This window comes from Artemia sp. Qi Xiang Cuo, chromosome 12 (genome assembly GCF_049724085.1).
Source record: "Artemia sp. Qi Xiang Cuo chromosome 12, ASM4972408v1, whole genome shotgun sequence".
Lineage (NCBI taxonomy): Eukaryota > Metazoa > Arthropoda > Branchiopoda > Anostraca > Artemiidae > Artemia > Artemia sp. Qi Xiang Cuo.
Window position 1 is genome coordinate 63,285,617 of NC_142805.1, and position 22,681 is coordinate 63,308,297.

At 36.3% G+C, this 22,681-nt stretch overlaps 1 protein-coding gene across 3 annotated transcripts in view; it reads left to right on the top strand.

Annotated features, from left to right (window-relative positions):
- Window positions 1-22,681, top strand: part of LOC148946391 (uncharacterized) — an 85,948-nt gene that overhangs the window by 20,434 nt on the left and 42,833 nt on the right. For 2 of the 3 annotated variants that reach the window (XM_089097984.1, XM_089097985.1), the window contains exons 4-5: window positions 3,468-3,604; window positions 12,430-12,617. In XM_089097984.1, the coding sequence (XP_088954110.1) occupies window positions 3,468-3,604; window positions 12,430-12,617 (325 nt within the window). Of the gene's footprint in view, window positions 1-3,467; window positions 3,605-12,401; window positions 12,618-22,681 lie in introns of those variants that run through there. The other variant, XM_089097986.1, reaches the window with a different exon arrangement.

Here is a 22,681-nt window from a genome sequence, read left to right on the forward strand (position 1 = left end):
GCTACTTTTCAGTAACGTATTCCGCGAATCTTACTCTAAATTTTTGAGTGCCCATGCTTCATAGCCATATTTTACCACTGTCATTACTATAGCTTCTAATATTCTAATCTTGGTTTGCAGACTTATCTTCCTATTCTTTCAGACTTTTTTAACTGTGAAAAAACAGCCTGAGCCTTGGCTATTCTACTCTTAACATCTTCACTGCTCCCACCATCTTTACTAATAATACGACCAAGGTAAGTGAAGCTGACCACCTGATCAATCTTTTCATTACCCAATGTCACCTTTTCATCTTCACTTATTCCTAGCCTTAGTGACTTAGTCTTCCTAACATTAATTTTCAAACCAATTCTAGCATCCTGAACTCGCAAAACCTCTAAAACTTCATTCATTTTGCTCACACTTTCATCTAGGATGCTGAAATCATCAGCATAATTCAAGTCCAGGAGACTTTTCCCTCCCCATTTGATTCCGTGGTCTCCCATTGCCTTCCCTGTGCTTCTTAAAACAAAGTTCATCAAAATAATCCATATAAAGGGGGATAGAACACAACCCTGCTTAACTCCTGATTTAATACAAAACCAGCTGCTAACCTCATTCCCTAACTTAGCCGCAGCAGTGTTATTCTCGTACATAGCACTAATCACTTTAATGTATCTGTCTGGTATACCATACAAGAATAAAAGATCCATGGAAGCTCTTTTGTCAACAAAATAGAATGCATGCTCATATTCTATAAGACTGAGGACCAAAGGTGTTTGAAAACTCAGGCATTTCTCAATGATTAGCTTAAGAGTGAAAATTTGATCATCGCATCCTCTACCTTTTCTAAAACCGCATTGTTCTTCTCTTAAAACTTAGTCTACGGCATCTCTCAGTCTAAAAAGTATCATATTACTAAGTAATTTACTACCTACAGAGACCAGACTAATGCCAAGATAATTACCACACTCCCTTTTATCACCTTTCTTATAAAGTGACTTAATTAAGATTTTCCTAAAATCATTAGGTACTTCCCCTTTTTCAAAAATCATATTCATAATCTTCAGTAACTTATTTCTAACCTCAGAGCCCCCATATTTAAGAAACTCATTTACCACCCTATCAGCAGCTGAAGCCTTATTATTTTTTAATCCTTACCTAACCCAACCTAACCCCTAGCCACCTCTATGTATTAAATATTTAAAATATAGCTACATAGTAATTTTTCTCACTCAAAATAAGCATATCATAACCAATTCCATAAGGCAAAGGGGTTATTGTCGTATATTACACTGCGTAATTCTTGAATGTGTTTCGTTTAACCGACAAGTACTAGTTTTTGCTTAGTAGTCAATCCATTTCTCTAAATGTGTGCCTATACTTTTTCTTTGCTCCCATCATCCAGTGACGCCAACCCATGAATATATAGGGATCGAAGGGGGGGGATGCTTTTCTTTCGACTTTGTTCTAATGAAGATCCCAAAAAGGTATTTTTTGAAATCTAGGCCCCTCCCCTCCTCCTGTTCTCCCAGTTTGCATTCTTCCATTGTTACTAACTAAAGGAACGACATTTTTATAAAACAAATATTTTGAAATGTTCTACCATTGCATCCAAAATCAAACATTGTTTTACTTGACCTACTTAACGCTAGTGCTATGGTAGCACATAGAGAAGTGCAATTCTTTACCTGGAGTCGGAACGATCCTTGACTAATGTAATGACTTCTTCCAAGTCACTATCCATCATCAAAATAACTTAAACAGGGCCAATTGTTTAAAATAGTCCCACGAAACACCTGAGATTCCAGGTGCCAGGAGATTCCAGGTGCCAAGTGCCAGAAAACGCCTGTTCCTGCTGGAGGTAAGCAAGCAAGAAACGTCTTCCACGAGGGTGCTTCCAGCCTTGTTTTGAGAATTAATTAAAAAAGAAATTTCCACAAAATAAGTTTTTCAAAGAAAAGTAAAGAACTCCATTAAACAAAAAATGAGCAAAAATAAAATCAAATAATTTACCAAGCGTGAAACTCCCACAAATCAGCATCGATAAATAAATGAAACCTAAAACGAACAGAAATTACAATAAATAACCGAGTCAAACTCAAAACGAGCAGAAATTAACATAAGTTGGGCTCAAAACTATGCCTTCCCAAGGCCAGAACATAATTTGCGCTTTACTGAAAAAAAATACAAATGAATGTGCACTGTCAGTTTAATATACATATGCTGATATTTAGTAATCAAAATGTTAATATTATTTGATTTATTAAAGTTATAAAAGTAAAAACATCTATATTTTTTTCAGTAAAGTGCAAATTATGTTCTGGCCTTGGGAAGGCATAGGGGTTTTGAGCCCGATTTATGTTGATTTCTGTTCGTTTTCAGTTTGACTCAAATTTCTTAATTTCTGTTCGTTTTGAGTTCTCTATATCTCTATTTACTGTCTCTTTGTTTCTTTTATCTAATCTTGTTTTGTCTATCCTTCTTATCTATAACCTTCTTTTATTGATGGTCTTGTAAAATTATAGTTTCCCAATCTTTGTTTTTGATTTCACAGATTTCACAACTGATTGTAGCTATGTATAGATTGTAACCTTTTCGAATTAAACTTTTTTCTCTTTATCCACTTTTTTCACTGTCCTTTTTTCCACCCTTTTTATCTATAAGGTGTTTCGTTTTATTGTGGGTTTTGTGAAATTCCTGTTTTTTGATTTCTTGAATTTTTAAATTTTTCGCCTAGCATTTCAAAATTGATTTTAGTTCTAAATGGATTATAGCTATATATAGATTGTAACTATTTCAAACTGAAACTTTTTTTATACACTATTGTTTTTCTTCTATCCAACCTTATTATCCGTAATATTTTTTTTATTCCTTGTCTTATAAAATTTTATTTTATCTACTTTATTTTTTTGCCTAGTATTTCACTACTTATTAGTTACATTTGTAGAGCAACAATATATTACAACAATATATGTAAGTCTTAAATATGCAATTCCCTCCTCTCTCTTGCATTATTCTCATATGAATAGCAAATGGTTGTAACTGAATTTCCTTCAGTTTTGTCAATAACTTTTGCTTTCTTGAAAAAATATCACCACTTAGTAAAGTGCCGGTGTCAGGCACCTGCACAGGAGGAACGGCACGTGCGTGCCGTTGTCTAGGCCTCCAACATCATGGTACCCGGAAAATCAAGGGTCTTATAAATATTGTCCCGTAATTGTTATATATTTCATATGATTCGACTATAATCCGTTTTTTTTTTCAAATGTGGTCCTTCCCTTCCCCACTTCAAATTTTTAAGGTACTTTTCTGGTTTCTGGTTTCTAGTGATAGTAAATGCTATGTTTTGTTGCTTTGATTTTACATCAATTGCTTAAGTATCTGCCTTTGACACCATGTAGGGTGTCAAACCATGTTACCATGGTGTGTTTGACACCATGTTCCTTGAGTATGCGTCACACATTAACTTTTACGATTTGTTTCAGACTCTCCGTCAAATAAGAGTAGCAGCCAGATGGACACACTATATTTTAGTTGCCCGAAATGTGAGGCCAAAGTTGAAAGAAAAGCCTTGAAAAGGCACATCTCTAGTCATTTTTATGATTCTCAGTTTAGCTGTGCTGTAAGTTCGATTATTTCTTTACTTTTTTTCTTTACTTTTTTTAATTGTTAAATTACAAAATATCCAAAATACTATGGTGCCTAGTTGAAAAAGTAAAATAGGCGAAAAAAAGGCGAAAAGCTAATAACGGGAAAATAAAATGCTGTTCGTGGCATGGTTCAAATAAAAGTATAAAGGCATATGTGCCTTAGATTTCACAACGGATTCTAGCTATATTCGGATTGTAGCTATATATAGGATGTAACCTTTCCAAATGGAATCGTTTCCTCTTTATCCAGTGTTCTTTTTTTCTTCTATCTACTTTTCTTATCTATAACTTTTTTTTTATCTTAAATTATAGTTTTCCTTTTTTTTAAATTTTCGGCCTAAGATTTTACAACTGATTATAGCTATATGTTGTACAGTGAACCTGTATGTGAAGCCTTGTCTCTATATCGATCTTTTTTTTTTTATTATCCAGAGTTGGCCCCCGGTGGCGGGTGGCAACTCTGGTTAGTGAAAAAACCACTAGATTTTAGTAAATTTCTGGATGGTTTTTTGATTTCCTTCAATAGAATCTAGTAATTTTTTTGAAAATTTAGTGATTTTTTGGTTGAGGCAAATTATAAAAAAATCAATAGAAATAGTGATAAATCGCTAAAGATGTTAACACTGTCCACCTCTCTATAAACTTGTTTATGTTATTCCGGGTCTTACTATAACTATAAATTATAACTTTTCAAGTTTTTCTACTCTAATATCAAAACAATTTTTATGTTCAAAAGTTTTGTTTTGTACAATTGTTAAATTCCAAAAATATTAAATTATCCATGTATTACCTGGTTCAAAAATTGAAATAATCTAGGAACTTTTCAAATTGTAGTATTTTTTGTCTAGTGCCCATTTTCAACACTTTTCACTTTTCAACACAAAATTGTCAACACAAATGTACTAGTCTTGCAACGCAATTGTCTAGGCAACGTAAATTTAGTCCATTTTAATTTATGCTCATTTTAGGTTTCATTTGTTCATTCGTAGTAATATCTGTTATTTTAAATTGAAGATTTTGCTGTGGCAATTCACTTTACAAGAAAATTTTAATATTTTTCATAATCATCAAATTCCAAAAATATTAATTTAACATAAAATGCTTACTTCAAAAAGCTAAATAACCTGTAAGCGAGGAAGCAAAACGCTGTTGTGGTCTTTTTTTGTTTATTCTAAACATTGAAGCATGTGGGGTTGTAAAATTGTAATTTTATGTATGAAAATTATTATTTTACTATGTTTGAAATTGAATATTGAAGCAATTTTGACGTTAAAAAATTTAAAGAAGCATTTGAATTTCGGTAAATCATTTGAATTTGGGCAGATCATTTGAATGCATGAAAATCCATAGCTGTAGTGAGCTTAAACGTACTTTTATATACGGATTGTTGTATTTGTTTTGTTGTTAAAAAATTTGCTCTAACCGAAGAAGCTGCGTACACCATCCTGACCTCGTAATTATTTTTTTTTATTATTATTTATTCTTCTATTTATCTAGTTATTATTTAATTTTTATATAATAATATAAGAAAATATTCAAATTGAATATTGATGTCAAAAATTTTAAGAAGCGTTTAAATTTGGGCAAATCATTTGAATGCATGAAATTCCATAGCTGCTTTGAGCTTAAATGTCATTTTATACGCGGATTGTTGTATTTGTTTCGTCGTTCAAAAAATTTGCTCAATCGGAAGAAGCTGTGTACACGATCCTGACTTCGTAAATATTTTTCTAATTTTTATTCATTTTTATTTATCTAATTATTATTATTCTTTATATAATGATGACTTAAAAAAATATTGTGTTTCTATTTTTCAAATTGAATATTTATGTTAAAAAATTTTAAGAAGCATTTAAATTTGGGCAAATCATTTGAGTGCATGAAAATCCGTAGCTGCAGTGAGCTTAAACGTCATTTCATATGCGGATTGTTTGGTTGTTTTGTTGTTAAAACAATTTGTTCAAGCCCAAGAAGTTGTGTACACAATCCTGACTTCGTAAACATTTTTCTAATTATTATTCATTTTTATTTATCCAATTGTTGTTATTCTTCATATTATAATAACTTAAAAAAATAATATTTTTCCATTTTTCAAATTGAATATTGATGTCCAAAAATTTTAAGAAGTATTTAAATTTGGGCAAATCATTTGAGTGCATGAAAATCCGTAGCTGCAGTCTGATTAAACATCATTTTATATGCAGATTGTTGTATTTGTTTTGTTCTTAAAAATAATTTGCTCGGGCTGACTAAGTTGCGTACACCATCATGTTGTGTTTTGCTGCCTGTGAGAAAAATCTACTTTGCAGGAAAACTGTTATAATCATAGGCAGCGCATATAGCGCTGCCTAAGTAAAGAACGATGTTGTTAAAAGAGCTTATCTCCGACACTTCTGTGTTGGGTTTGGTTTCTGTATTAAACCCTAGGAGACGCCGAAAAACCACTGAGGCCGCCGAACTCTTCTACGAGTTTTTTAATTTCCAAAAACTCCAACATTAAAAAAATAATGAATAAGATGAGTAAATAATGAAATAAGACAGTAAAAAACGAATGGACGGAATAAATAAATAAAAGGGAAAAACAGAAAAACTCTATGCCGATCGTTTGGGTTCCATACCACATACGATGTCTATTAGTGTTCCCAATTTTTATTTTCGTATTTCAAAATCAACGAAATGGATCAAATTGCATTGGGTTTCCTTTTCTTCTTCTTCTCGTCTTTCTTCGCTTTTCTTCTCTTTTCTTTTCTTCTACTCTACAATGGTTTTGTTAGTGTTCAACATAACTCCTCCTTTAGAAGCATTCTTTCTTCTTTTCTTTTCTTCTTCTCTTTTCTTTTCTTCTTCTCTACAATGGTTTTGTTAGTGTTCAAAATTGTGTTTAATACAACTCCTCTTTGAGAAGCATTCCTTCTTCTTTTCTTTTTTTGTCGCTTCCTTTTTTGCTTTAATAACGCCATCAGTCCCCTATATATCCCTTTTTGTGATTTCTTTTTTGTTTTTTATTATTTAAACTAGGATAATTAAAAACTATAATATCACCTTGACAGTTATAAACAGGATTGGTAACTAGGGGTGGGGGTAGGTGAGCCCCTCTACCCTATAACTTCGATTAATGGTACCCCTGGTTAGGAATACCACTCCTTAAAAATTCATGCTGCTGCCACCAGTAGCAAATCGTTGTAGCACATCGTCTTTGTGGCTTTGAAACGCAATCCCAAAAGTTTCCTGGCAGGGTTTCGTCTATTTTGAAATTCATTTCTGTAAACTAACGACACGGGTTAAAGAAACTTTAAAAAATCAGACAAAATCCTCTCCCTGCCCGCTCTAAATTTTTGTTAATCGATGCTCGTGGTTAGGGTTCTATTTGACTTAATGCTCTTGCTCAGGAGGGTCGCCAGCGTAGAGGGAACTGCTTGACAGTGCTTTCAGTCTTCTCCAAGTGGCCCTGTCCAGGGCTAAGGATGGGGCCTCATTTGGGTCGATGTTGCGGTTGAAGAGGCGTTGATTTATAACATCAGCCCATCTGGTGCGCGGCCTACCTCGAGGACGTTTCCAGTTAATTGAGGGATTGAAGTCCAAAATTATCTTTGCATGGGAGATGGGCGGGAGGAGGAGGAAGGGGCCATGCCATCTTAGAGAACTAACATCTACTTAGATAGAGAGGTTTATTAACTTAAAGGTTTTCAGGATCTCAGTATTGCGGATCTTCTCATACCATTTGAAGCCTTCGACTCGACGCAGGTGTCTAGTTAGGATGGCATCGACCTTTCTTAGCTGTGTCAGGGTTATCGGCCATGTCTCAGTAGAGTACAGCATGATGCTTGAGACTGTGGCGTTGTAGATACGGGCTTTTGTAAGGCGACTAATTTGCGCTTCTGGAAGACTGCTCTAAGGAGCCGTCCGAATACAGAGTTTGCCTTGGCTGATCTGGCTGAGATTTCGGTGTCAAGTGTGCCGTTTGATGATATAATTGATCCGAGATAAGTGAACTGCCTTACCACGTCAACAGCTTGGCCGTTCATCGCAACAGTTTAGGGTGATGCGGATGCGTCTTTTCTATGGGCATGATCTTCGTTTTCTTCCAGTTAATTTACAGCCCAACTCTGGAGGCAATGGAGGAGAGCGTCTCGAGTGTAGACTTAAGTTGGTCGAGATTTTCGCTAAGGACGGCTACATCGTCGGCAAAGTCACCATCAGACAAAGTCCTCCCGGCATAACTTATGCCAAAAGGGTGGACAAGGTGTGTCTCGTTCAAAATGTGATCGATGACGCAGTTAAACAGTTCAGGTGCAGCAGCGCATCCTTGCCGTACACCGTTTTTGATCGGGGAAGGAAGAAGAAAGCTTCCCATTAACAAGGACGGCGCTTTCTGTGCTGCTGTATAGTTCTTTAAAGAGGCTGAATATCTTGGTTGGTAGGCCCGCAGCTTTCAGGATTAGCCAAAGGGACTGCCTCTCAACATTGTTCAAGGCAGAACGAAAGTCAATGAAAGGTATGTAAGCTTTCTTCTTGAATTCCAGTGTCTTCTCAACGATCTGTCTGACCGTATGAATCTGTTCAGTTGTCAATCTTCACTGACATAAATACGGCTTGTTTGGGGTGGCACAAACCATGTAGGAAATTTATTGCACGTTTCAACAGGAGCATTGCAAGCAGCTTTCCATGAACAGAGAGTAGGGTGATACCACGGTAGTTTCTGCAATCTGTCTTGCTGCCCTTGCGCTTAAACACTGGCACGAGGATTTCTTTCTTCCAGTATGACGGTGTAACTTCAGTGCGCCAGATTACGCTGAACACCATCTGCAGCCAAAGTATCATTGCGGGGCCGCCCGTAGTAAGTAGCTCTGAAGTGATGGCACTGGTTCCAGCCGCCTTATTGTTTTTCATTTTCCTTACTGCCGATTTAATCTCATCAGGAGAAAAGTCGGCGCCGTCGGGGGCAGGGGTAGCTTCTGCAGCAGCGGCAACAAGCCCTGGGGCAATGCAGTCGGGCGGATCTGAGTTTAGCAGCTTATATATAGTGTTTATACTGTTTCTATATAGTGTTCCTCCCAGAGACCAACACATTGGGACTGATCGTAAATTTTCTCCATTTGCTGCTTTCAGGCTTGTGGGTGTCGTGACATGTTGGCCAGTCAGCTCGCGCAGGATCTTGAATGTTGCGCCTATGACTTTATTCTTGGCAGCTTGCTCAAGCTCAGCGGCTTTACCCGCAATGAAGTCTTTCTTGTCCTTGTGAAGCAAGGAGTCTCCTCGTAATCTCGCTCGCCATCTCTGCTCAGTTATTTCAAACGTCTGGATGCTAATCCACTCTTTCTTCTTTTGCGGCTTCGAGCACACAACTTCGGTAGCTGCTCTGAGAACATTGTCTTTGAAATTGTTCCATGCTGATTCGCTTTCTGAACACAGCTGGAGAGCTTCGAAGTGATAAGGTACCTAAATCATATACCACTTATAAACCGTGGGATCTTGCTTCAGTTGAGAGGTGTCTATCTTCTTGGTGGAGGAGGAGTTACTCTTATTGGCCCTCAGCCGGAGTTTTATCCTTGCAGAGACGAGGCGATGGTCAGCATTACCGAGCTCGGTACCTCTGTATGAGCGGCAGTTCTGGACAGACGAAAGCCACAATGAACAATGATGTAGTCAAGAATATTTTTTGTCCTGCCATCATTGCTGTACCATGTGTACTTCGCAGTGTCTTTTCTCACAAACCAGGTATTTGTGACTGATAGAGTGCGGGTGATGCAGCAATTGAGCAGCCACTCACCATTATCATTCAGAGCGTCAACTGTCACGGGTCCAACAGCAGCATCGTACAGACCAGAGCTGTTAGCCACACCAGCGTTGAAATCTTCTAGGACTAGGAGGTAGTCGTGTGGAGATACGGAGGAGAGCTCGGAGGACAGTACCGCATAGAAGTCGTCCTTATCTTCATCTTGGGCCTCGTTTGTCGGGGCATAGTAGGTAAGAACAGTTATCGTCCCGTGCTTGCCGTCGATTCTCGCTCTCAGTAGACGTGGTGAGATAAGCGTAAATGACAATATGGCCTTCTGAGCGAAATTGTTGAGAACAAGGCCGACTCCCTCTCTTCTTTGGGGTCCACCAGACCAAAGTAGTGTCCGCCCTTCTCCAATATCTTCTTCGCTGCTTCCCGTAAGCTATTCCTGCTTAAGGAATAAGTTATTCCTGCGATCGTCAGTTTGTATCTTCTTAGTTCATTTGCTAAAAGAAGAATAGAACCAGGCTGGTTCAGCGTCAGGACATTCCAGGTAGTGACATTAATGCCACCTTGGTCAACGATGTTCAAAGGGGTACGTCTTTGGGCAGGCATGTGTCCCATTGGGATAGTAGATGGGGCATCCGAGGCTGTATATCCAGTTCCTTTCGTAGCAAGTAATTTCAGGAGGAGGGTTGCTAGCCCAACCGTCCCTAGGTGCACTGAGCTCTTCGGTGGCGAGCTAAATATCCAGAGGCACGTGAAGTCAGGTCTGCTTGCGCCATGAATGCATGGGAGCAGACTTCGGACGGGCACCATTACCTCCAAGGGTTCTATTGCTTGAAAAATTCATGCCACTACTACTTGTTACAACTTGTTGCAGCAGATGGTCTTTGCGGGATTGAAATGCAGTCCCCAGAGTTTTTAGGCATGGTTTCATCCATTGCGAAATTCATGTTTTTGAACTACAATCAATTGTTAAAAACAACCGAACAAACTCCTTATCCCCCCTCTACAACTGTGTGAATATGAATTCCTAGTTAGGAATTCCCTCTTTGCCAAATTCGTGCAACTACTACAACTTGTTGCAGCTCTTCATCGTTGTAGGTTTGGAACGCAGCTACCAGATCTCAAGACTGGGCTTCATTCATTGTGAAATTCATACTTATAAAGTAAAGGCAATAAATTTTTTTTTAGAGATTTGAAGGCTCACACCGATACTATTTAAGCTTTATTTACAATTAAGAAGCAGTCAAATGATTATTCCCGAGAAAAATGTAAATAGCGCCCGAAAAATATAATTTTTTTTTAAAGAATTAAGTAAAAATAAATAAAATAGATAATAATAATAATAAATAATGAAATAGGAAATAATAGGCATCAATTCTGAACAGTTCAGGTCAAATGGATAAAATAGATAATAATAATAATAATAAAAGAATGAAGTAGAAATTAATAGGGATTAATTTCCATCAAATCAGGTCTTGACGTAAACAAATATATTCTTGTATAACTTGTCTGCATTGTTTACAGTAGTAATTTGTTTATCATATCAATATCTTATCACTTGGTTTTTTGACTCGGTCGGTTTAATAGTATTTCTTAGACGGATTGGAATCCAGCGAATGTTTGTTCTACTTACTTAAAACGGTTCTAAATAAATATATTTTATTTTTATCGCCATTAATCTGGCGTTGAAAAATGTCCAACTAATGCTTCTGGAGTTTTATCAGTATCGAGATAAAGTTTGAGTATCGATTTTAAAAAGAAAACTGTTCGACTCTATGTGTAAGACGGCTTGTGGAGGATTTTCATGAACTCCTTATGTCACTCACTCGCCCCCTTTTCCTCCCTGTATAGTGCCGCAGTTCGTTTCGCGATAGTAGTCCCCTTTTGTAGCATATCCTAGTCCATATCCTAGTCCCCTAGTCCCCTTTTGTAGCAGTAGGTAAAATCGTAAAAAAAGTAACAAAACTAAAACGAAAGAAGACTATAGAGTGCCCCTTTTCGCAATTTTATCTAGGAAAACAAAAATTTGGCCCATAAAAGGTTAAAAATATGGATCCTTTCTGTTGAATGTTGTGTATCCTTTATAATCAACATAGTCTAGAAAAAATTTGCACACGAGTTTATATTTGACAGGGTATTTTTACATTTACTTTTCTTTTTCACGAATCACAGATTGACAAAAAAAAAATTCATTCGATGGCTTTTGAACTGTCGCGGTCGATATAGCAGTGCCATGTTACGCCCTTTTCCCTATAGAGAAAGCTAAAAATAATTTGTATGAACTTTAAATTTTTGATGATTGTTTTACATACAAAAAAATTTCTCGGCATGAAAGATAAATAAAACAATTTTGACAGCAAATTTTTCATTTTCTAATAATCTATGAGTGAGGGAAGGGGAATATAAAAGATTTAGTTATATACATATATATATATATATATATATATATATATATATATATATATATATATATATATATATATATATATATATATATATATATATATATATATATATATATATATATATATATATATATATATATATATATATATATATATATATATATATATATATATATATATATATATATATATATATATATATATATATATATATATATAGTTAGCTAGGTATTTAAACTTAAATACCTAGTTCTGAAAAAATACAAACCTCAAAGTACCTTGAGACTCAAATAATGTAGGCTAAGGGGAATACGGATTGAATCAATAGATAGGGTTTACTGAATCCCAGAATGCCGATATTACATCGTCGTGTTTTCCCATCACCCTTATAGAAAGAGCTGAGAATAAACTTGCAATTATGTTGCCATTCCTTTTGCTATACTTATCCCGTCCTCTCCTCTCCTCTCTCTCTCTCTCTCTCTTTCTCTCTCTCTCTCTCTCTCTCTCTCTCTCTCTCTCTCTCTCTCTCTCTCTCTCTCTCTCTCTCTCTCTCTCGCTCTCTCTGTTTGTTTTATTTTTCTGCTTTCAATATCTATTTTTCATAATAAATATTTTTTCAATGTTTTATTTTACCAGACTCTGAGTTTCTTTTTGTGGTTTGCAGCAATGTAAACGCAAGTTTGAGAATCAGCAAATGCTCAACTCCCATCTAAGTCATCACAAGCAATTACAATGTGAACATCCTGGCTGTGACTATTCAATATGCTATCCGAGTCTTATGAAACGGCATAAAGAAAGACACGGCGAAGCAAAATATCCTTGTAGTGTCTGTGGAAAATCGTTTCGCACTATGTAAGTCTGGTTTATTCTTGTTTTCCAAATAATTTTGAAATCCACACTGTATGAAACAAAAAAGAAGAAGAAAGAAAAGGAAAAAAAAAGATGCAGTGGTGACTAGTAAGTTGAGTGACCTTTCTCCAAAACTTTGTCCGTTTTGCTGTTTTAAAAATGTATAGTGTGTAATGCATTTTTATTCTGCGGATAACCGTAGAGAACCCTATTCGAAGGGGTTCGCGATTTTTTATTTTTTTTTACAGGGAGACTAATTACTTTCAAGTATCTCTTTTATGTTAAGGTATCAAATAGTTGATGTATTTAACATTTTATGGGCGGTAAACCCCTTCGTGTAACGCTGCCAATACGAATATTTTCATACAAGGCTTCATAAGGTAATTTTATGATTCATGATTGTCGATCGACTGTATACGAAGTTGATTGTTCAACCAGTATATATAAAATTTTCTATTATATAGTTGCAAGCTTCAAAGCATTCTAGAAACATGGGTCAAAATCGGTCATCAAAAGGTCAAATCCCCGGTTAAATATACGGGTTCACAGCTCTCAGACGTCAGTACAAAGAAGCTAATGTGCACATGAGCGCAATATAAATTTTGAATTTTGTCCTTGAACCGAACGATGTTTTGAACCTCAGCAGACTTAATTGAACCAAGCTCTAACAATTTTAGATACTATAAACTGACTTGCAGGTTTCAGAGCATCCTAGAAACACGGGTCAAAATCGGTCCTCAAAAGGTCAAATTCTAGGTTTAAGATACAGGTTCACTGAGCTCTCAGGCGTCAGTACCGGGGAGCTAATGTGCATATGGGCGCAATGTAAATTTTAAACCTTGTCCTTGAACAAAACAATGTTTTGAGGCTTAGCACACTTAATCGAACTAAGCTTTAAGAATTTTAAAGAACATTTGTAGACAATGAGGAAAAAACTTTGCTTTTGTGTGTGGAGGGGGTCTCTAAAAACTAAATATGTCATTATAATGGCAACCTTTTACCTTGTTTTCGCATGCTGACCAATGGTCTGCGTAGTGCAGGTACCGATCTCTTGATTTTCTGCCTTTGGCCGGGAGTACAGTGCAAAACTTTTACATCGAATAGACTAAAAACTAAATTCATAATTTCCCACCTGTCGCTGCTTTTGCACAATGATCTTTTTAAGTTTGAAGCATTTGTTTCCTTGCAAGGTTAGACTCTATAAAATTTATTTTCCTTTACAACCATTTCTATTGAAATTTTTGACATTTTTGCCTCCTAGCAACTGCAAGAACCTACTTTGCAGGAACCATGATTGCAAAAAAAGCAATTTGATTACGCTTTTGAATTCAGCACAGAAAGTTACACCAGAAAAACAATTTCAAATAATTACACAAAATTCTATGAAAAAACTAGAAATAATGATAAATACCGCAATATTTGCCCACATCACCTTGACTTTCTCATGAGTCAAAAATTGAGCCATTGTCAAGTCATGATGAGCCATTGAGCCATTGTCAAGACCTATCTAAGATAGGTCTTACCGGCTCTTGGTGAATAAAAACGTCATAAGGGTGTGAGTAAATGTGGTCAAAGACGGTCAACTTCCAAAAGAATCCCTTGGTGGCCTCATATTAAAGGATTTTTTTTTACTTTTTTACTAAATGTAATTCTTAGGTCAACTAATTAGTTTGCAAATATTGACAGAAATAGCATCAGCGCCAAGCCAGCTACCAACTGTTAAATAAATAAATCCTCCATGCATTGACAGCAACAATCACGAAGAGAACTTAAATGCAAAAAAACAAGGTCAAATTTACCAAAATAAATTCCTTATAGGTTAACGCATCAAAGTCACGACAGCTGATTAAGGGAGTAGAAGTCATCATTTTTCGGAAATGTTTATCATTCATTTTTCTCCAGTTTTATTTTATAGACGGTAGATATTGAATTCGATGCTCAAAGAGAAGGGTCGTAAACAGAAAGAGACTTGATGTAGACGACTACCACCCCCCTAAAAAAAAAAGATCATACAATCATTGTCTCAGACTTCATTGAACTTATATGTTAGTATTCGGGAAAAACTTGGATACCCATTTTGTTCCCAAAAATTGTCAAACCGAGACAATGGCCACCAAAGATGATACCCAATCTCTTTCTTGTGATTTTGCAAAATATGAAAATAGATTTATCTCTCGAATGATTCCAAATAATTTCGCGCTTTCTTTGATTTCGACATTTAATAGTTAGCCGGGCAAAATTATATCATCCGTTTAGAAATTACGTAACCTCCTCATTAAATCGTTTAATTATCCATCTATTTTTAAAATATACAAGCAATTTGAAACTTACACTGTGCAGGATTATTTGACTGGGAAAACCTCGGCTGAACAAATGGCTGACTTTGATTAGTGTATCTAGGATATTGAGGCCGACTCTGAGGAATTGCAGCAGGGAACTAGAAAAACAAAGACAATTATTAGCATTCGAAAACTACTAGAAAAGTAGAAAAATACGAACACAAGAAAAATCTTAAATTTTTCCTACTACTACTACAAATAAACCTTTGCGCAGTAGTGTTCTAGATTTTTTTCATCCAAAAAATAAATAAAAAAATAAAAATAAAAAATACGATCCCAAAGATTCAGATTAATATTTATAGCTGATCAAAGTTATAGACCAACATAATTTCCTGAATAGAACAATAATCACTTTTGAGTCTTTATTTTCACTAAATATTATCGAGAGGTTACGACTCGAGGACCTACAGTCTCAACTATCAGGCCCCGAGGGTCAAAGATTGTCCTTGTCGGGCAACCATCCAGGGCCAAACGAAAAGTGGGTCGTCCCCCAATGGGGAGTATGTCGTAAGGAAAGATTTGAAGAAAATGAGAACTTCTTGGGAGGGTGTAAAGAGGGAGGCTTTGAATTGGCTATGATGGAGGAGGAGCGTGTGTAGCGGTGTTGGACTCAGGCGGCTTGGTGCTGCAGTGAGTTACTAGTTGTTGTTTGTTGTTATTAAAAGCCAATTCTCTTGCCGTAATAATGGTTATCAAAATTCCTTTTTTAGAGTTCCGGTTACTAGAGTTGCTCTTTACTTATAGTCTTTAATTAAAACTAATTGCCACGTATTTTCCTGTAAGCATAATTTTATATTTATTAGTTTCCTTTTTCGAAGACGGCTCTTTGGTAAAGTGGCGAAATACGGGAAAATGCCGAAATATGCATTTAGTCTCGTCGAAATTCTGCTGTCTTAAAAAAATTCGTCGTTTTGTTACTTTTTGTTGTTTGTATGCTTACATAATTATTAGGACCATTTTTTAGAGCTTCTATAGAAGTTGAGGTGGAAATATGTGCTTTCTAAAAGCACATGAGCTTCTCGTAAAATTTCAAAGCTAAGAACATGGGCCCTACGACCATATAGGTAAAGCTCTAAGCAGTTTCCGAACTTTTGGAATTTGTCGAACTCGTAAAAACGTAATGAAAATACATATAAACAAATTTTTGATGCGTTTGAAAGTTTTTTTGTGTACCCCCCCCCCCTCCAAAAAATCCTGGATACGCCAAATATATCACTCCTAAAAATATGGTTTGGGTGTTTAAATCAGAAGGTCCGCTTAAGGAATATTTGTTTTTTTGGCATCTAGCATAAAATAAAAGAATTATGGGGCAGCAGTAATTGCCCCCTTGATTTGAAAAATAACTTTTTTTGTATTTCACTGAAAACGAACCCCTCCCCCTTTTTGGATCGTCAAAAATACCTCTTTTTGCATCTTTTTTTTATCGAAAAAAAATTTGCTGTCCATAAGTACATGCGCTTCTTGCAAAATTTGAAAGCTAAGTACACGGTCCCTACGACTGTATAGGCAAAGCTCTAGTAGGCACTGCGTTGGATTTTTCTAGAAGTTGGAACTTTCCGAACTTTTGGAATTTGTCGAACTTGCAAAAACGTAATAGAAATGCATGTGAACCATTATATATGCATTTTTAAAGTTTTTCGTACCCCCCCCCCCCCCGAAAAAATCATGGGTACGCCAAAAATATACCCCCTAAAATATGGTTCGGGTATTTTGGGTGTTTAAATCAGAAATTTTGCTCAAGTAACATTTGTTTTTTAGGCATCTAAGATACGTTGAAAAACGGCCCCCCCTCCTTTGGACTATAAAAGGTTTCTATTTTTGCATCGTCATTTTTTTTAATCGAAAAAAATTGCTGTCCGTAAGTGCATGAGCTTCTTGTAAAATCTGAAGACTAAGAACATGGGGCTTCGTGTATATAGGCAAAGCTCTAGTAGGCACTGCTTGGGATTTTTCTTGAAGTTGGAACTTTCCGAACTTTTGGAATTTTCGAACTTTTCTTTTTTGGTGATTGCGTGCTAAAAAAAGTTTTGGGAACCTTTAGGTACCACATTTCACTTTCATAGTTGTCATTACTATTTAGGCATCTTCTCTTTTTTCCTTCTAATACTTTTTACAATGGTGAAATACGACCGGAGAAACTTTTTAATGAAAGTAGATCAATGAGACGAAGGTGTACTAAATCAAGGTGATTTCATTCCCAGTTTGACGGGGACTGAGCGCTTATCTTTCCCAAAAACGTCTTTTCTTCCATGCCACCGCATCTGTTCCCAGATAAAGTCTTCAACTCTAAATCTTCCCGCCATCTCCACTCATTTTCATTAGCAGATCTTAGAACAATGAACATCGTAAATTGTCCTGGAGAGCAAAAAAGAAGCCATGGTCTTGCTCCGCCTGAGTTAATCGCCCGTCCTTGCTTCCCCAGGCTTTAGTTGCAATCAATATCTGGCTCACGTAACTGTCATATGTCAGTCAGACCCCGTTGATTTCTGGTCCACGATTGTCAACGCCAGACTTGGATCACGACCGCTTTTGACTGATTTACCGCTTATGACTTGGAAAAGTCTCGGGACGTTTTTTTCACAAAGTGATGAACGGCTGACAAGGGGGCCCTTTTTCCACTTCCTTCTAGTTACAACTCCTATTGCATAAGTAAAAAGAACGAAGAAAAAGGAATAAAACAATAGAGATACTCATTCATTTTTTTTTCTTAATGGAGAGAAAATGACATAGAAAATAATGGGGATAACAACAATGAGGGGCCTCTCAAACTGAATAAATTAGGTGTAGATATACGAGTAATCGTTCTTCCCCATGATGTTGTGGCCGAAACGTTAGACTGTGTTCTATGTTTCCATAAATTTACGAAAGAGTGAAAATAAGGGTTTCAAGCTGTTTATGGGCATTTCTTCCACTTTGTCTGTGAAGTTTTTTGTGAAGGCCTTTCTCAACGAAATCTAAAGGTGTACTCTGCAGCATCGGTGTGATATATTTCATTGGGGTTGTATTTCCTGTTTTACATATCTTATTCATCATTCTTCGTTTGTGGTTTTGAGTTCGCTTTTTTTGGCCGAGAATTTGAATAAGAAAAAACGTTAAAAAATGTTTATCTGAATGAACTGGCTTAATTTTTATGTTACAGTAACCATGGATCCTGTATCAGCAGTTGGAACACATATTACCATTATCGACATCATTTCGTAAAACCAACCATCCCACCCCTCTAAATAGAACGTACTTGCATTCTGTTGAAATCAGTGGGCACATTTTCTATGGAACTTTTGTGTTGGCAGAAAAGTTACACTAAATAAAAAGAAAGACCATACTTGTTCTTTTTGGCCCTAAATTTCGCTCTTTGAACTAAATTAAATATAAAAAAAAAAATTCGATTGAAAGTAAAGAGTAAAATTAAAATTTAAAACGAACATAAATTGTTTTGTATATGAGAGGGGCTACCCCTCCTGAACCCCCCGGCTCTTTACGCAAAAGTTATGTAGGGCTTTGAAAATACATCTTTATCTTTCTAATTCAACGAGTCAAAATAAAACTTTTAAAAGTAAGGTAAAACTTAGGTTTTAAGATAACTTAGGTTTGAACAACTTAGGTTTTTTTCAGTTTGAAAAAATTTCTTTTATTTTTTTTAATATTTGTTCATTTTTAATTGCACCCAGGATCACACGAATTGCAAAGGCGACTACCATCCCCTCAAACTCTACCTTTTAAACTAAACTTTAACTGTTTCTCAGCAATGCTTCGACAAAATGAGCTCATTTAGTGTTTGCGTTTTGAAATAATGTATAATTATCCAAAATAATTTATCATATCCACGATCTTTCACCCCCTCAGCACTTATACTGTACGCTTTGTCCTATATCCTTATTAAATGACAAAAAAACACAAAGGTTGTTCTACTGAAAGTAAGAAAGCAACATTAAAACTTTAAACGAACAGAAAATATTCTGTATATCAGGGGGGCTGCCCCTCCTCAGTACCCTCTCTTCACACTAAAGTTTTTCAAGACCTTTTAAAACGGTTCTGATTCTAATTACACGGCCCTTGTGTTTCAGGAATCGTTCTTAAAGAATTGAGACAAAAGGTCGAACTTTAGCGCAAAATACGGGGTATTGAGGAGGGGGCAGCCCCCTCATATACATCAAGTTTTAATGTTGCTCCTTACTTTCAGTAGAAAAAAACTTGTTTTTCAAAATTTAATTTCTGATATTTTTTCAAATAAAACCAGGGAATTTCTGCTCCCTCCTGCTACGTAAAAATCCCCCAGAGAATTCCGATTCTGCTGATGATTTTCCCCGGACTGTTCCCCCAAAGCATCCCCACATGTAAAATGGGGTCGCCAATGGGAAGGTAAGATAAATAAAACGAATTTCGTATACGAATTCTGGCAAATTCTCCCCTTTTATAATTTTTTCTGGAAAGTTCACCCCCGGAATGGGAAATTCTTCCTGTGGAAAATCTGTCTCCAGAAAATCTCCTCCCCCCCCCTGAAAAATGTTGGTACATTTCCCTATACCAAATACTATATGTAAATAGTAGGCAAACTTCATAACTTACGGCCTTTCCTCTGCTGGTTCTGGGGGGGGGGGTGTTCGTGTCATCTCCAAATACTTGGTTATTATACCTTTCAACTATACTGAACAAAATGACAATCAAAAATTTTGCTCAGAAGATTTTTGGGAAAAAAGTATGAGAGAGGGGCTAGTTGCCCCTCGAATTTTTTGTCACTTAAAGGGGCACTAGAACTTGTAATTTTCGTTCGAATGAGCCCTCCCATGATATTGTGGGACCATTGGTTTGGTACGATCACCCCTGTGAAAAAAAAAACAACAAATAAACGTGCATCAGTGATCTTTCTTCTAGCAAAAATACAAAATTCCACATTTTTGTAGATTGGAGCTTGGAACCTCTACAGTAGAGTTCTCTGGTAAGCTGAACCTGATGGTGTGATTTTCATCACAGTAAAGGCATATCCTTATACTGTGATTTTCATTTATATATTTTTACTTTTAGGGGATGTTTTCCCCTTTTTTGAAAAATCCGGAAAATTTTTCTCAGGCTCGTTTCCTTTCATGGGTACTATTAAACTTAATGAATATTTTATATTTGGGATCAACATACTAAGCCAATTTTTTTATACATATCTTTTGACATATATTTTGGTTATTATTGAGCCGCGTCACTCCTTACTTACAGTTCGTTATCACAAACTGGTGTTAGTAGCACTTCACTAATCTCAATGTGACGCTATACAACGGATAGCTGAGGGCAATCTTTATCAATAGTACTTTAGCAACCCTTGTCAGATTGATTCCGGTCACGACACGAGAGTATACCCTGTTATAACTAATCTATCGGTTCAAACTTTAAGGAAGTGCTTTTTTTTTGGGGGGGGAGAGGATTTAAGACTTTGTTTCTGGGGTAAGGGGACATTTTTTTTCTCTGGTATTCGCAAACCACACAGAACGTTACGATCTGCATTGTTTTTTTACCTTTCGTCCGACAGGGTCTTTGGCTAATATACATGTCAACCTCTCTAATGACTTTTGAATTGGGGTCGGTTCTATTGCAAATGTACCTTTATCTTTGGATGGGTATCTTGATGGACAGGTGCTGTGGCTTGCCAGCAGATAGTGTTTTGTTGACATCAAGTATTATTCTGAAATATGGACTACATGAACCAATCAGGTTAACCGAGGAGAATAAATGACTTAGAACCGCCCTACAAAAAAAAAACTAAATTTCACCTAAGCTCTGGAAATTAAAGCTTTGTCAGTTTCGATTGATAAGCTAATTGCTATAGCATCACTTTCTATCCATTGGGCAATCTATTATGAGTTCAATGAAATATATAAACGAATCTTTTTGGAGCCTTAGTGGGCATTATTGCATTTTGGCAAAACAGCAGATATTAAAAATAATTAAAAACAAAAGTAAATAGTATGGTCACTTTGAAGTTAAGTCTTTCGTTTCTTTGTAAACACTTATGACAAAGTTGCCTTTTCAACAAAATAATTGGCTGTTTAACACCGAAGATCAGTTATTGTTATTACTACTACAACTACTAACAACTCACAGCATCACCAAGCCGCCTGAGGCCAACACAGCTACGCACCTTCCTCCTTCACCCTAATCTATTCAAAGCTTCCCTTTTTACACCCTCCCACAAAGTTCCCATTTGCTTAAAATCTTTCTTTATGACCTCCTACCACCCCAGAAGAGGACTACCTGCTTTCCTTTTAGCCCTAGATGGTTGGCCGAAAAGAACTATCTTTGGCAATCTGTCATCCTTCATCCGCACAACGTGCCCTAACCACCTCAACCTTTCTTTCATTATAGCCCTAGAGAGCAGTATTGAACCACATTTTTCGTATAGCCTATTGTTTGAAATACGGTCAGTTAGCCGGGTACCTAGAACAATCCTTAAGCAATTTCTCTGGAAAACATCAAGCAAATCTTCATCCGCTTTTCGGAGCGTCCATGCTTCAGAGCCATATTTGACCACTGTCATCACTGTAGCTTCTAATATTCTAATCTTGGTTTGTAGACTTATCTTCCTATTCTTCCAGACTTTTTTAACTGTGAAAAAACACCCTGAGCCTTGGCTATTCTATTTTTAACATCTTCACTGCTCCCACCATCTTTACTAATAATACTACCAAGGTAAGTGAACCTGCCCACCTGATCATTCTTTTCATTACCCAACGTCACTTTTTCATCTTCACTTATTCCTAGCCTTAGTGACTTAGTCTTCCTAACATTAATTTTCAAACCTATTCTAGCCCACTGAATTTGAAAAACCTCTAAAACTTCATTCATTTTGCTCACACTTTCATCTAGTATGCTTAAATCATCAGTATAATCCAAATCCAGGAGACTTTTTCCTCCCCGTTTGATTCCGTGGTCTCCCATTGCCTTTCCTGTGCTCCTTAAAACAAAGACCATCAAAATAATCCATATAAAGGGGGATAGAACACAACCCTGCTTAACTCCTGATTTAATACAAAACCAGCTGCTAACCTCATTTCCTACCTTAACTGCAGCAGTGTTATTCTCGTACATAGCACTAATCATTTTGATGTATTTGTCTGGTAAACCATACAAGGATAAAACCTTTACTAAAGCTCTTCTATCAACAGAATTGAACACTTGCTCATAATCCATAAAACTGAGGACAAAAGGTGTTTGAAAACTCAGGAACTTCTCAATTATTAGCCTAAGAGTGAAAATATGGTCGACACATCCTCTACCTTTTCTAAAAGCGCACTGCTCTTCTCTTAAAACTTTGTCTACGGCATCTCTCAGTCTAAAAAGTATCATATTACTAAATAATTTGCTACCTACAGAGACCAGACTAATACCTCGATAATTACTACACTCACTCTTGTCACCTTTTTTATACAATGGTTTAATTAAGGTTTTCCTAAAATCGATAAGTACTTCCCCTATTTCAAAAATCATATTCATAATATTCAATAACCTATTTCTAACCTCAGAGCCACCATATTTAAGAAACTCATTTACCACCCTATCAGCACCTGGAGCCTTATTATTCTTTAATCCTTTTAGTACTCTTGCTAATTCCTCCTCACAAAACAAATCTTCCTTCACATCCAAGGTATCACAAACTTTTTCATTTTCCTCTATATTTTTTCCTGCAACTCTATCTCGGTTAAGCAAGTTCTTAAAATGTTTGGCCCATCTCGCTTTAGTTTTTTC